At 41.4% G+C, this 16,409-nt stretch overlaps 1 protein-coding gene across 1 annotated transcript; it reads left to right on the top strand.

Moving 5' to 3' along the window:
• The first annotated feature begins 3,097 nt into the window (after positions 1 to 3,097).
• On the top strand, positions 3,098 to 15,852 carry LOC139686158 (uncharacterized). The gene is made up of 4 exons (XM_071583342.1): positions 3,098 to 3,311; positions 3,388 to 3,539; positions 3,635 to 3,794; positions 15,382 to 15,852. Exons 1-4 carry the CDS (start codon positions 3,126 to 3,128, stop codon positions 15,577 to 15,579), a joined length of 696 nt encoding a protein of 231 aa, XP_071439443.1. The 5' UTR covers positions 3,098 to 3,125; the 3' UTR covers positions 15,580 to 15,852.
• Positions 15,853 to 16,409: the final 557 nt, after the last annotated feature.

Below are 16,409 nucleotides of genomic sequence, written 5' to 3'. Positions count from 1 at the left end.
AGTCTGATATGAAATGGTTAAACAAGAAATCTGTGGTTCTATTTGGTAAGGTTGGCCTTGTACATCCATTTGCCTCTGCAATCATCACTCATATCACAAGGTAGTTGAGAAATTACATTTCAATACGGAATTGCATCAAAAAGTAAAAGCAACTAAGACAAACCTAAAGTATAGTAATTTTCTTTAAAATTGAAACTCATGAACCTACTTATATACTAATAACATGGTATTCCTCATTGAATGAATTTTCAAATGACAAGCAATTGTGCGTAGGTTTCATACTCTAATATACTGTATGTTTATTCAAGCAGGTTTTGTCTTAAAATGTAACTATTTTGTACTTTTCTTTGTGGTTGACAACTCCCTTACCTACATCATATGTATGGTCAGTGGACAAAATATTATTATTTTTACGGTTTTAAAAGTTAACCTACTTCTTGGCACAGAATTACAATCAACAACTAGCTGGTAGCTACCGTAAGCCATAAATTTTAGGGTGAGCAAAAGTAGCTTTATCGCAAAATGCTAATTTGACCTGGGTAATGAAAAATTAATTTATGAAAAGCTATCTAATACCACAAAATGAAATTCTCTCCTGAGCTTTTCCCCAGTGATTATATATGTATCCATGCTATTAATTGAAATGTCATTGTTTATTTATGTTCGCCTCACATTGGGCACTTTATTTTAATTGACAATTTTTGCTTCATGAAAAATGCTAAAATAATTAATGTTAATGTTAATTTATATTTACATATGTTTATGATTCCCAATGAAATTAAATAAAAAGTGCCAAAACCCTAAGTATATATTGTCCTGGCATACTACCAAAACACTTTACAATGTTTAGTTCCCTTGGTGTACACCCATGAGGTAGATTCATAGGGTATAATGTTAATATAATTAGAGGAATCCATGGAATTTTATCCAAAATCTTAGGATTCCACATTGGACCTTGGTGCTACAGTGATAAGGATCATTTGCATTCCTTTTGAGCCATTACTAGAAAAAATTAAAATTTTGAGGCAACATTTCACTGGATAGCCAATGGCAAGAAGAGCCGAGAGACAATTTTTCTAAAAGTTATAAATTGTAGGACGAAAAATTCAGTTCTAGCGAAATCTGAACTCATTAAAAATAAATGATAGATTTTTTGCAATCAATCATTGAGTAATGAAAGGAAAGATGTAGAAAAACCTGAAACAATGTCTTGAAAATTTAAAGAATGCTGTGATTCTACACATACAGCTGATATACTTTTTTACAGTGCCAGAATATGACTATCCCAAAAGAGAATACCTTTTGTCTGCTTTTCTCCACTCACATCCTTCTGGATATTGAGAACAATGTTAAAGCAACTTTCAATAAATTTGCAATGAGTAACAAAGCGTCATGTTTGCGTTAAAAAAAGTTAGCATAAAACATTAAGCAATAAAAAGGCAGATGTATTGTGAAAATAGAATTGGGTTAGCTAGCTTTTTTTAAAGCAAGGCATCATCAAGGCTTCATGACCTTCCAGTAAGTCCATATACACGCCTGAGCTGGGAAGATAGAACCCGTAGTGATCGCAACGTGGTCCGAACTAACGAGATACTTTCCACTGTTTCAAATATGCTGGTGGGTGAAAAAATCTAATAATAATGCAATGGCAGCGCGGTGGAGAGAATCTCGACGTCAGCCGCCTTTGAATGAAAGCCGCCTTGGGGTCAGACAAGTTTGATGTCCAATCCGACGGCTACTCCAACATTAGATTACCATGAAAATAATTAGCAAATGCCATTCTGACGACTTGTGACAGACAAATGCCGCGTGAATTTAGAAATTTGACGCTCAAATACTCCAGCATATTATTGCCGACGATGCAACGCGCTTTTACATCGTGACCGACATTGCTTGGAGAGAAGAGCGGACGATAAAGAAGGCTTATTGAAATCATCTCCAATACGACCAAGTGAATTCAGCGATACACTATTCCCCTCTGAGACAAAGTTTGCCACCTCTCGTCGCTGAACCCTTCAACTCCGTCACCGAAGAATTGCATTTAGACCTTCGAGATACTTAATTAAATATTAAAATCACAAATAAGAATGTAGGATAATTAAGCCATTATATAATTCATTCCCGGAATATTATTTACAGGTAATCAATCAATGATAATATCACAAGGATCGGCTAAACTTAATCCATTCATACTTGTATGCTAACCCTGATTTAAATATATTGAAAGTATTAAATTTCATCAAAACTTCACATAAGGAAATGACTTCGTGGATTTGAGGGAATGATAGTTAATTTTTAATTAGTTCATCATGTGTGTTAATTTGACTTCCAAACTAGGTCTCAACTGATAAGCATCCAAACGCCGTTTGGCCGCTGAGCTTTGCTAAACCATATTCGCTAAACATATTTCGAATTGTCATGTATATAATTCACGGGTAAAAATAGGATTTTGGATGGATATAACGGTACGACGCTACATTCACTTACCTTTTCTACCAAAATAACCCGGCATCCGACATAGTTACACTTTTCAATAACGCATTATTTCTTCATTAGTCCAAAATTCCTATCCTATTCCAACCCTTCATAGCTTGCCTAACGTTTTCCCATCAATCACTGTCTTCAATATTTTTGGAGAGCTCAAATACTAAGGACAAAATCTTCGTGGCGCCCAATGAAATGGTTTGATTAATCCTGAAGCTTTCTTTTTCGAATTATTAACACTCGTTTTTTACATCCGGCAGCAAGTGGATAAAAATTAGCTGCATCAATTCCCCGAATTTCCTTTAATCTTTGTTTCCAGTGTTTATAGGATGATTTTGACAACTAACTATCACAAAGCAATGAATTTGTGGTTGGTATTTCAACGATCTCACGGGTTCGCAAGCCCCACACCCTAACAGCATCCAGCAATGGTATCGGCGAATTTCACGGAATAACTTCTGATTCCGATCCTCGTAGCCGATGCTATGATGGAATTTTTAAGCAAATTGAATATTGCGATCTATACGGGATAACCGTCCCTTATCTCATGTTTTTTTCTGGTGACGAGCTAAGTAAAACAGTTGATGAGCGAATAGCAAAATATTTCTGGTGAGGCAGTTTGGCGTCTGTAATCAAAGGCAATGGCTGGAATAAAGAAGGAGTTAGATGAATATTTGTCATCGAAGGAAAGGTCTTCCGTTGAAATTAACATCCCTTTCAAACTAAACGCGCTTCCATTTGAAAGGTGGTATTCAAAGTCAAAAGTTTCAGATAATTCATCAGATGGTTTCGATTCCACAGTTCAAAGTAGCTGGTTTCCAACAATGGTGAGCAAAAACTATTGAAATTTTTCTTTTGGTAACCCCTGACAATCTTAATATGATTAAAAAAATTTCTTTTCAGAGTCGTTTACAGAGGCTTATTGCATTTTGCGTGTTCATTTGTATGGGTATATTTTGCTTCACTGTGGCCTCGTTTTATATTCCTGTCTTGATATTTAAAGCAAGGAAATTTGCCCTCCTATATACTTTGGGAAGCTTTTTTTTCGTGTGCAGGTACCAATATACTTTTATCTATATGACATGTCGTAATCATTGAGTATGTGTGATTGCTCCTTTCTCTCGCATTTGTCTAATTCCAATAATTTTAGTTTCATAGTTCTTTGGGGACCTATGGCTTGTATGCAGCAAATGTTCTCTACTGAAAGACTTCCGTTTACTTCTGCCTATTTAGGAACATTGTTGGCCACATTATATTCGGCACTCTCCTTGCAAAGTACATTTTTAACATGTATTACCGCTGCTGGACAGGTATGTAAAAGTTTTTTACTCGACTGATTACGTTTTGCCTGACGACAAGAAAAAGGTGACTGTTATATGTAAGACTGAAATAAATCAATCAAAAATTGCCATTGTGTGTTGAATAAATCTACCTTTCCCGATAATGAAATGGAATGCGATTGTTCCCATGCGGATTGTGCACCCATTAAAAGTCTTATGTGCATGGAATAAAGACTGATTTGACGGAATAAAGTGGCTGAGATTTTATTTTCCTATGTTGAAATACTTTTATTTGATAAAACTTTTTTGTTTCTATGATTTTTAAGCAAAACAACGTTGCTTGTAATCCAGTCATGGTACAAAATTAAATTCAAGATGAGTGACCCTAGGAAGGGAAGATATTTAAAGAGCAGCTGGTCTCCATAGAAATCATAAGCAGAGTGCTCAATTTTAAAACAATCTAGTGTCTTTGAGATGAATTGAAAGACTTTCAGTTTAACATTTCTTTTGAAGATTCCATGCCTTCCATATTCGGTATTTCAAAATAGAAAATTATCTTCTAAACTTTCAGTGTTGTCAATGAAAAAACTTTGTCCTCTCGTATATTTAATTATTTTTATTTTAAATAATGCACAATTAACACATTAATTTGTCTGGTGGTATAAATGTTCTATTAGAGAAAATTGGAAACTCCTTTTTTTGCTATTGTGTACCTTGTGTATGATGAGTATTTACTTGAAATTCCCTTCAATTTATGCTCATAACTTACAGCGACAAAAGTTTGTTGTTGGTTTGCATGAAACAGATACTATAGTGTTGCCAACCAATATTCTCTTTAAAATATTTAAAATCGATTAAGTAATCTATCTATTTCTTGTGCATTTGATGTGTGTTTGGTCAAAGATTACGTGATTGTTTCAAGACAAAATTTTCAATGTTGTCCAAGAAAGATATTTTTATAATTACTCCATATTTGGAAATATTACTCAGTTTTTCCGCAGTTATTATTGACCTAAAACCATAGTTTCATTCCATTATTGAAATAGAAAGAAAGACTCGTACTTTTCCACAGATTTTATTATACGGTACAACGCGTTTCACCGACTTGCGGCATCATCAGGTACAAATTTGCAAAACAGACAGAGCAAGCATATATACCCTCAGGACAGAGTGGGGGCGGGGAGGGTTGGAAGGATTTGAGGGGGGTGGGGGCTCGCAGGTGCGTTGATGGATTGTTTTGACCATTTCCAGGCTAATTTCTCGGAGAGGAGTGGGGAGGGGTATGGGAATAATTGCTCATTACAAAGTGTCGTGTTGGGGTTCACCAAGTGCCTTCTAATCTCTAATTGCTCGAGAGCGTCCATTTTTAATCCTTTTGGGAGTGTGTGTAATATCTCTGGGACAAAGTCACTGCTGTGGTTGAATTCTAGTAAATGCTTGGCGAAGAGAGAGTTGTTATTCTGATTTTTGTGACATGTCCTAGCGTGTTCCTTGACTCGTAACTTGATATTCCTGCCGGTCTGACCGACATAAACGCTGTTGCAATCCTCGCATTTCAGTTTATAAATGCCTGATTTGAGAAGGCTATCCTGGGTGTCTTTTCCATTGGCTAGAAGTTTGGAGAGGGTTATGGGTGGGTAGAAGGCTGCTTTGAGTGAGGAAATTGAAAGATATTGATGTCCCGGAAAAAGCGAGGCTAGTCTCCTTCGACATTAGCAATTTATTTACTTGCGTACCAATATCGGAAACTTTGCTTAGGGTGGAAGAACTACTCAAGGATTCCACCATTGCCCAAAATATCTCAGACGAATTGGTCCCCCTCTGCAAAATGACAGTTAACCAGAATTATTTTAGTTTCAACCACACCCTTTACAGCCAAACGGATGGGTTAGCTATGGGTTCCCCACTGTCCCCCTTCCTAGCCGAAGACTTCCTCAATTCTGTAGAAGAACATCTTTTTAATGCTGACAATCAGCATAACAAAAAAGTGGACTATTGGTTTCGTTACGTGGACGATATACTAAAAATGGACGCTCTCGAGCAATTAGAGATTAGAAGGCACTTGGTGAACCCCAACACGACACTTTGTAATGAGCAATTATTCCCATACCCCTCCCCACTCCTCTCCGAGAAATTAGCCTGGAAATGGTCAAAACAATCCATCAACGCACCTGCGAGCCCCCACCCCCCTCAAATCCTTCCAACCCTCCCCGCCCCCACTCTGTCCTGAGGGTATATATGCTTGCTCTGTCTGTTTTGCAAATTTGTACCTGATGATGCCGCAAGTCGGTGAAACGCGTTGTACCGTATAATAAAATCTGTGGAAAAGTACGAGTCTTTCTTTCTATTTCAATAATGGATATCAATTACTTCCACGAAGTGAAGCCTGAAACAATAGAATAGTTTCATTCCTTGAATGTCACTCTCAAGGTACGTACATACATTGTACATTCTAATGTGGTTGTTGGTCAATGAAATCTATGGAACTGTTCAATTAATTAACTTCTGTGTACAAAATAAGGCCAGAAACTTCTGATACACTTTTTGCAGTGAGTCTCCTTCATTATATGTGTTACAGTATATGATATGGGTATTGTGCATTTTGTTACATTTGCATATTCTCAATTTTAAAATATCTGCCTTTTTGACTCACATGCACTACCTATCTCTTATAACTTCTATCTCTTATAACTTGGTCTTTAAATTTATAATATTTGAAAGAAAGCTAGCCATTTGCACACTCAATCTGCTGTCCCTGTGGCCAACTAGATTGTGTTGAAACCTCTGATGGCATAATAAACCCAAATGCTCATTTTGATAGCAATATTGCTGATAATGAAAATTATGGAAGGAAATCTAAATAGAATAAACTCATCTGAAAACTAAAGCATTGGCTGCAAAATTCTGTAATACAAATATCAGAATTTCCCTGCTTGCACAAACTCACCAGCAATGTAAGATGTTTATAGGAATAAATTTTTATATTTTGATATTTGTTGTTAATACTATGTGAATCACTGTTAGAGTTTCTAATTATCAGTATGGTGAATGTGTGTGTACGAGCGCCGGTGCTAGAAGATGAGGAAGAGTCAACTTCAGAGAGTGATGATCATTCATAAATTTGCTTACTTGAAATATGCTTTGCTGTTAGAATATTTAACCCTTTTGCTGCTGTGAATGCACCTAGTATAATAACATGGTTGGCTACTATGATGGTACCTGTTCACTCTCCTCTCCTCCACCTCCTTACTGATCACTTCCTCATTTATTTTCTTTTCTGTTTTCATCATCTTCTCCATCCTTCTCCACACCCACTTTTCTAAAACATCTAATCTACTCCTATCATCCTGCTTCAATGAACATGTTTCTGCACAGTACATAACTACATTTTATGGATTCATGCTGCTTCCGGGAACTACCGTCGCGTAGGTGAGTTGGTTCGACGGTAATTCCCGGAAGCAGCATGAATTCATCAGATAGACGTTGCGGAAGCCTAAGGATTAACTACGTTCCATATCAATGCTTAATTGACCCTTTTCTTAACATCCTTACTCAGTGTCCCTGTCATCAATTACTTCCTCCTTGTGAAAGCTCCCCCCCGCGGGTAGGGGGATAGAGAATACTCCCGCAGTATCCCTGCTTGTCGTAAGAGGCGACTAAAAGGGCGGGGAGAAAACCCCGAAAACAAACCCCAAGCCAGCAAGGGATGCGTCCGGACAGTGCTGTGGATCCACTGTCTGTGAGCGGCCATACCATCTGGCCTGCGATCCGCCCAGGTGTTTGCCGTGCCTGGAGACCCGTAAGGGAGAAAAGGGGATCCTGGAGGGTGAGCTTTCTGGTTCCCAGCAGGGTGTCGGATGCCCTGTATGGACCGGGGAGTGATACCCCTCTTCGGCCCCGGATTTCGTGTAAACGGGAGGCCGGGAGCTAGCCACTCCCGGTCAATCGGCTTCCGTCGCGTTTTCGCTCCGGTGGCGAGTGCCAAGGTTGTGGGGGTCTGCGTAGGGAGGTCGGAGATGTAAGGGTTTTGGTGGGCCCTTGCACCGAAGATCCACCCCGAAACAGACAACCACTCCTGAAGCGCTATATCCCTCGAGTTAGCCCTGGCGACCGCTCCGGTTTGGCGGAGTGGCGTCCCAAATGTGTGGCTCCGTGGCGGGTGGGGAGGCCGAGGGACGAATAATTAATTATTATGGAGGAAAAACCCTTTCCACCACTAAAAAGATCCCGTCCGGACACCGGCGGGGGAGAAAAGTGCATAGGCGCATGTAAGCGCTATTTAATTATGTCGTGCATAAAGGAAGGTGAAACCTTGAAAAAGGTTTCTCCTTTCTTAATTCGCAGAGTTTTGTCACAGATTGTGCCTGGGGACCCAAAGAGCGTGAAGAAGCTCCGGGATGGTACACTTCTTATAGAGACCCTGAACGATACACAAAGCGATAAACTGCTTGCTATGGGAATGCTCCATGACATTCCGATCAAGGTGGAGGTGCACCGCACTCTTAACACCTGTCGGGGAGTCATCAGTCACTACGACCTCCTATACGTGGACATCGAAGAAATCAAGAGAGAAATGTTCTCTCAGGGAGTGACTGATTGTCGTCGACTCACCACGAGGCGCAACGGAGAAAACGTAAACAGCACCTCCGTGATCTTGACGTTTGCGCGTGATAGACTACCCGACAAGGTGTTTGTGGGCTATGAATCGGTACCAGTGAGGCCATTCATCCCAAATCCCGTGCGTTGTTTCAAATGCCAACGGTTCGGCCATGTCGCGTCGCGTTGCGAGGGTAAGGCCACCTGCCCGCGCTGTGGCAAAGACGCGCACGAGGATAAAGAGTGCTCTTCGGAACCTCTTTGTGTCAATTGCGAGGGTACACACCCAGTGTACTCTCGTGATTGCCCGAAGATGAAAGAAGAGAGGAAAGTCATGGAGATAAAAACCCTTGAAAAAATCCCATATGCGGAAGCGAGGAGAAAATACAGGGCGCTAATCGCTCCAACTTTCTCCCGGTCCTTTGCTTCCGTTGCAACGACGCAATGTGTAAAGTGTACCATCGCCACGCAGACGGAGATACCGAAAGAATCCCCAGTTGAAAACACGCAAGTGCCTAAACCCAAAAGGGTGAAGGATGGGAAGAGTAAGGTGGACAAGGAGCCACCTACTCCTGTGGGCCCTTCAAAGAAGAGCCCACAGAAAACCACCAAGGGGAACACGCCAAAAGGGCGTGAGAATACACCTTCCCCGCCGCCTCCAGTGAAGCCAAAGAGGCCGGAGGTAATTGAAGAGGACCAGAGTATCTCTGATACTGAGGTCTTCGCAAACGAGTGGAAGAGGAAACATCGCTTCAAGCGATATCCTCAATAGAGTTGGTCATCTCCCTTTTTAGTCATCTTATTTATTTATATATTTATTTATTTATTTTAATTTAACACTTTAAATGTGTTCCATTCTGCAGTGGAACTGCAATGGCTTTTATCGGCACAAGGAGGAGCTGGCCATTTTAATCCAAGATTTTAAACCCTCTTGTATTTGTCTCCAAGAGACCCATTTTAAGGCTGAAGATAAGGGTATTCTGAAGGGATTCACTGTTTTTAGAACGGATGACCTAAGTGGCCAACGAGCCCAAGGGGGAGTAGCAGTTGCGGCCCGTGAGGCCCTTTACACCTCGCGAGTCCAACTGAACTCTCCATTCCAGGCCGTCGCTGTCACGGTGCACACCCCTGAGAGGATGACGTTATGCAACGTGTATCTGCCAGAGGGTGCACCGGTGACCCGCCTGAACCTTGAAGCCCTTGTCCACCAGCTTCCTCAGCCGTTCATTTTGATGGGAGATTTTAATGCCCATGATCCTCTCTGGGGAGGGCCAGAAACCCAAAGCAATAGGAGAGGTCGAATTTTATCCAACTTTATTGAGGATTTTAACCTGTTTTTATTAAATAGCGGCGAAAAAACCCGCTTTAACAGCTTCAATGGGGAATTCTCAGCAATAGATCTTTGTCTATGCTCGAGAAGTCTAGCCCCAAAGCTGAAAATGTCCACCCACAACGATCTCTGTGGGAGTGACCATTTTCCTCTTCTACTCGTTAAGGAAGACTCTTCGCCCACCATTTCAAAACCTCCGGAAAAGTGGCGTATTAACCGTGCGGACTGGCCACTTTTTAAGCGTACGTTTACATATAAACACGACGCAAGTTTCGACGCGTTGCACAACGTCGATAAACTAAGTTCAACGCTGTTGGCGGCAGCTACCAAAAGTATCCCTCGTACGTCCGGGAACATTAATCGAGCTCCTGTCCCTTGGTGGAACGGGGAATGCGACCGGGCGATTCGGGCGAGGAAAAAAGCATTAAATATTTTTAGAAAATATCCCACGGCAACTAATCTGGCATCGTACCGCCGCCTGAGAGCGCGAGCTCGAAGGGCCGTGAAGGAGGCCAAGAGGGCTTCCTGGATAGAATACGTCTCTACCATCAACCATCGCACGCCGCTTGGTCAGGTATGGGACAAAGTCAAGAAAATCTCCGGGTCCAAGGGCTCATTTGTCATCTCGCCATTGCTTGTTGCTGGCCGGGTGGTTAATTCACCTGCCGAAATAAGCAACATATTTGCCAGTCAGTTCGCGGCCAATAGCAGTGACGAGGGCTATGCCGCGGACTTTGCGAACCTGAAGAGGCGATGCGAGAGAGTCCCTCTCAATTTTGGTGCAGGTCCTACAAGTGAATATTACAATGAGCCTTTCACGTCCTGGGAGCTTAAATCCGCCATCGAAGACTCCCATTACACCTCGCCAGGGGCGGACGAAATCCACAACGCATTTCTCCGGAACATTCCGGAAACTGCGATTGGGGAGGTCCTAAATACCCTCAACCAACTTTGGAACGAGGGCAGTTTTCCAAATGCCTGGCGAGAGTCCATCGTGATACCAATCCCAAAACAGGGCAAGGACAAAAATGACCCGAACAACTACCGTCCCATATCTCTCACCAGCTGCCTGTGCAAGGTGATGGAACGGATGGTAAACCGACGTCTCATGTGGTGCTTGGAGAGTCGACACCTGCTCTCCGACGCTCAGTGCGGCTTTCGGCGTGGCAGGTCCACGACAGACCATCTGGTGCGCACTGAGAACTTCATCCAGGAAGCCTTTCTCCACCGTCAACACGTCATAGCAGTCTTTTTCGACCTGGAGAAGGCCTATGATAGTGTGTGGCGATGGAGAATCCTCAACACGCTCCACAAGTGGGGATTTAGAGGCAACATGGCCCTATTTATCAGAAATTTTTTAACTAACCGCCTTTTTAAAGTAAGGACTGGGAAGCACTTATCCCGATCTTTTACACAGGAGAACGGGGTACCCCAGGGTTCAGTACTGAGCGTGACGTTATTTGCCATCGCCATCAACGACGTGGTGGAATGCATCAATGCCCCGGTGATGGCATCGCTCTATGTGGACGACTTAGCCATATTTTGCCGGTCGACACGACTGCCAAACGCTTCCAGGCAAGCCCAGGTGACTCTAAACAAACTGGGAGAGTGGTCGCGAAAGAACGGATTTCGTTTCTCCATGGAGAAAACGAAATGCGTGCACTTTCACCGTCTTCGCGGTTACCACGTTACCCCGACCCTAACCCTGTTGGGTAGGATTCTTCCATTTGTGGAGTCCGTCCGCTTTCTCGGCATGATCCTGGACCAAAAGCTGAACTGGCGGGAGCATATCCGCGTGTTACGCGAGAGGTGTCGCCAAACCCTCAACGTTTTAAAGTTTTTAACTCACTCCACTTGGGGAGCAGACCGCTCCACCATGCTTTTATTGTACAGAGGCTTGGTGCGATCCAAACTGGACTATGGTTCCATAGTGTATTCCTCAGGACGAGAGTCTTACTTGAGACCACTCACATGTGTCCACAATGCTGGGATACGGTTGGCCACCGGGGCATTTAGAACAAGCCCAGTCCCAAGCTTACTTGCAGACGCAGGGGAGCCTCCGTTGGAAACCCGCAGGATGATTTTAATGGGCAACTATGCCTGTAAAATTTTATCAGAGACAATCCACCCTTGTTTTAACATAGTTTTTAACCAACGGTTTTTAGACTTATTTAACAGGCGGAGAAGGGCAACTAGGCCCTTTGCCGTTCGTTTTAATGATTTTATTAATGAGGTAAATTTTACATTTCCTCAAATATGCCCCGTCTCCTATGCTAAGTATCCGCCTTGGTTAACACCAATGCCGGATATTAAACTCATTGCCAGTGCACGCCGCAAAGCCAAAACGACTGATTCCGAATACCAGCAGCTCTTCAGTGCCGTCCTCAGCTCACTTTCTGACTTTGTCCCAGTCTACACCGACGGGTCAAAGTCAGAATCTGCATGTGCCTATGCGGTCGTGTCCCACTACCATGGAGTCGTGAGGAAAAAACTGCACACTTCTTGCAGCATTTTCACAGCCGAGCTGTCAGCCATAAGGACGGCCCTAGGAGAAATAAAAGAAAGCAATGGCTCTTTCCTCATCTGCACCGACTCGTTGAGCGCCCTAAAATCTTTATCGGCCTTTGCACCTGTGCACCCGATAGTCCAGGAGATCCATTATACCCTGTTGTCCCTTCAGAGAAAGGGGAACAGGGTCTCCTTTATATGGACTCCTGGTCACGTCGGCATAAGAGGCAACGAAAAAGCTGACCAGGCAGCGAAGGATGCCCTTCGACAACCCGAGACCGACTCCACCTTGGTTCCAATGGAGGACGTGAAGGCCGCCTTGCGGAACTCGGTCCTGCATCAGTGGAAGGAGACTTGGCAGTCTCTTCAAAATAATAAACTCAGGGCAATAAAACCGGTCGTTTCACCATGGTCCTCTTCCATCCGGAACATTCGGAGGGAAGAGGTCATGATTACGCGCCTGAGAATAGGACACTCTGCCCTCACTCATTCGTACCTCTTTGCGGAGGTAAAAGAACAGCCCCGCTGCAATGAGTGTTTCCAACCCCTGACGATAAAACATATCCTGACGGAATGTACAACATACCAAAGGGCCAGAGACATGTTGAAGATAAGGGGAGACTTAAAAAATATTTTAGGGGATGACTCTGGGTCTATAAATCGAGTCTTAACTTTTTTAAGGGCAACTGGTTTAACGGGGCAGCTTTAGCTTCGGAGCTCATAATTTTAATGCTTTTGATTTTAGCATTTTCTTTTTTTTTTTGTTTATTTTATTTATTTATATATTTATTCGTATTTATCTGTTTACTTATTCCTAGTTTAAAAGGAACATAAGTTTTACGTAATGACAGTGGTGCAAAATGACCATAGCTGTCGACGCACCCTACAAACCCCTAAAACTACTACTTGTGAAAGCTTCTTTGCCCTATTCTTATATCCCTACTTCGTTGGTTATTATGGTCCAAGGCAACATACGTAAATCGTTCCCCCTGCTCTAGTTTTTGCCCTCCTATTTTAATGTGTAGCATAGCCTTTCTCTTTTTGGAAAACCGCAAAACCTTTGTTTTATTAATATTGATTCTCATCCCATATTGCATTAAGTTTCCAATTCATTCAGCAATGCTTGCAACTCCTTTCCTGACTGACTTGTAGTCAGTCGTAGAGCTTGGCCTTCAGCAAACCTAACAGATTTTACTAATTCCCCACCCACTTTCATTACGGCCTCCAGTTCTTCCCATGCCTCTTTAATCATTTCCTCTACATACAGGTTGGACAGCAACAGTGGTAATGGGCAACCCTACCTTGCACCTCTTCCTAACAATGCCCATCCGGACTTCTCGTTCCCCACTGGCACCTGAGCAGTCTGAGACATGTACAGGTTGTGGATTAGCCTCCTGTCCCTCCAATCTATTTCTATGTGCTGCAATATAGTCATTAGTTTTTCCCAATTCACTCTATTAAGTGCTTTTTCGAAGTCTACGAAACAGGCAAATACATCCTGATTGCATTCTATATTCCTCTCGATTAATAATCTCATCACTGCAATGGCATCACGCGTACCTCTCCCCTTCCTAAACCTAAACTGATCATCCCCTTAGTAATCATTTGCCGTACTCTCTATCCTTATGTTTATGATCCTGAGAACAACTTAAGCTGCCTTGGATATCAAACTTATTGTCCTGTAGTCCTCACATGATGTAGCCTTCACCTTTTTCAGAATAGAAACTAGCACTGATCTCACAAAGTCTTCCAAAGTGGTCGCATCTCCAAGAGATACTGGTATGAAGAAGAGAATTGGGAACACTGAGGTGATCTTGTTTTCAAAAAAAATATAAAAAGTTTATTTTTAATCAATTTTTAAATCAATAGAGTTTATAGATACTAAATCCAAAACATTCCTATCATGATAGAAAAAAATCATGCGCATACTGATGCCATTATGGGCTAGGTCATTACCTTTCCAGGCCACCCTCATATAGGCTCACTTTCATATTATGTAGCATTGCATTTTATTTTTCCATTTTCATCATGAGTAGTGAACGTGTTCCTTTTAGCCAAAAAGGAAATATGTTTTGCAAAGATGATATTGTGGCTATGTTATTTGCATCTAATGAACAGGGCAAAAGGTTTGTAGCTAACATTTTTGGCTATTCAGAAGGAAATGTTGTCAAGGAAAGTGACTCTGATGTCCCTTTGTGATACCATCATTTTCCATCGACTTGGTCGAGCAGCAAATCATATGCACCACATCTTTTCCATTTTGACTTGTTCACCTCTGGTTTAGACGGAGGCAGAAAAACTGGTATTTCTGAGGAAAGTTACTCCATTGTGTTACTATTTGGTTGGTCCTTCTGGATTACATAATGAGAGAAACCAATTATTACCTCAAGAGTACTGTGAAGGTGTCTGTGATATTTCCACGATCCCAAAGTATTCTAATGAAAGATTGCCATACTTTGAAATTTTACTTAAAATTATGTACATTTTAAATAGATTAATGAAAATTTCATGTGAATCCAAATTAATTATATTACTAGGTAATCTACTGTACGGTCAAGGTAGGTTTTTGGATGGACACAACAACCAAATAAATATTTTTTGACTCCTAACAAAACACAATCTAGCAACCTAACCTGCATCAGGTTCATCTCTCAGTACTTGCTTCCTCCCTTCATCCTATCCTGTTCCTTCCCCTTCCTCATTTGCCCAGCACTCTCCCCTCTATTACAGTCTTCAACATCCCACTAACAATCAATATGCCCCTCATCCATTTTTCCTGCCTCCATAGGATTTCTCCGAACAAACCCCTCTCTTCACTCACCATACCAAATACTTCCTCATTTGTTTTCTTCTCGATCCATTTCACCTCCTCCATTCTTCTCCACACCCACATTTCAAAAGCCCCCAATCTATGTCTATCTTCCTGCTTCAATGACCACATTTCTGTGCCATACATCCAGATTAAGATTAATCTAATATTATTATTTATATAGATTTGCAATCTCAAATATTAAGGGTTTTGGAGACACAATACCTTTCACCAAAAGTGACCAGTATGTTTCTGGAGAGTGAGCCAATGTGAAAGAGTTAATGGGCTTGAAATTCATATTGTTAAACTTTTTTGGCATGTCTCTCTGTAATCAATTTCTTAATATCAATGGTTATCCATTTTCTAATGCATAGATTGTGGTGCTCATCTGGTTCCTCAGTCGTCACATTCCTGGTGGCCAGTCTGGAATAAGATTTCTGAGTCAATTATGCTGTTGGGCATCATCAAATTCAGCCTCCCTGTTGTCATCAATGTCCGGCTCATCTACCTCTCTGGTGACCAACTCAGTGTCATCAGCAGCAAATGCTGTCTCAAAGACAATGCAAGTGTGAAAGTGACCATTCAAAAATGTGTATCCTCAAATTTGTGATATTTAATAATGGCCCTTAATGACTCATGCCACTAAGAGGAGGTATGTGCTTCAAAGAATTTGTGTTGTTAATGTTGACTGAATAATGGCCCATCCAGTGGCCTCTATGATTCACAATTGTTTTATTATTTGAGTTCAGGATGTAAGATACAGAAAGTTTCTAATATTCACAAATATTTACAAAATCTTATTTATGATCTTTTTAATAAAAACCTATTTTTTATAATTTTGATTATTAACTTTGTTGTATTCGCATTTTTTTCTTTTTCGAGTGAGAAGTTGCCAAATGTTGGTGAGATATTCTCTATCCAACAATGAAAGTAATTTATCAATGAATTGTGAATTTTAAAATTAAAAAATGTAATTTGTGGTAATTGAAACATTTTAATGGCTGAATGATAGCATCTTTCCAATAGTTAAAACAATTATAATCACCAGGTTTTGATGTACTACATCACCTTCCGGTGCAGGATAAGTACAAGTGCCTTCTTAATATAGACTTATCTGGGAGGAAAGGAAGTAGGAGGAACTAAGGAGGGTTGGCATGGGATTGAGAAACATGCAACGTTCCAAGTTTAACATAGGTTCTAATATGCAAGTCTCGGCTGTCTGGCAGGGTGATGTTCACCACAGGGCACCCTTTTGAGTGTTTCTGCTGCAAAAGCTGGACTAAGGAGACTAGGGGGAATATGCTCAGTAAATACGAATTATATAAACATGGAGGCATATTTAGCTCTTACAAGCAAATTAATACAATTGAGTTTCTAATAGGAATAAAACCATATAAAGCTG

The sequence above is a fragment of the Hetaerina americana genome, unplaced genomic scaffold, assembly GCF_022747635.1.
Source record: "Hetaerina americana unplaced genomic scaffold, ioHetAmer1.1.p SCAF_13, whole genome shotgun sequence".
Classification (NCBI taxonomy): Eukaryota; Metazoa; Arthropoda; class Insecta; order Odonata; family Calopterygidae; genus Hetaerina; species Hetaerina americana.
The sequence above is the reverse complement of the archived record's forward strand: the minus strand, read 5'-3'. Positions and strand labels throughout refer to the sequence as shown.

Bases quoted from the DNA above. Each gene is read 5' to 3' on its own strand.
- LOC139686158 (XM_071583342.1), top strand. From the start codon at position 3,126: ATGGCTGGAATAAAGAAGGAGTTAGATGAATATTTGTCATCGAAGGAA. The intron at 3,312-3,387 runs GTGAGCAAAAAC...ATTTCTTTTCAG, and splicing joins GTAGCTGGTTTCCAACAATG to AGTCGTTTACAGAGGCTTAT. The intron at 3,540-3,634 runs GTACCAATATAC...CAATAATTTTAG, and splicing joins AGCTTTTTTTTCGTGTGCAG to TTTCATAGTTCTTTGGGGAC.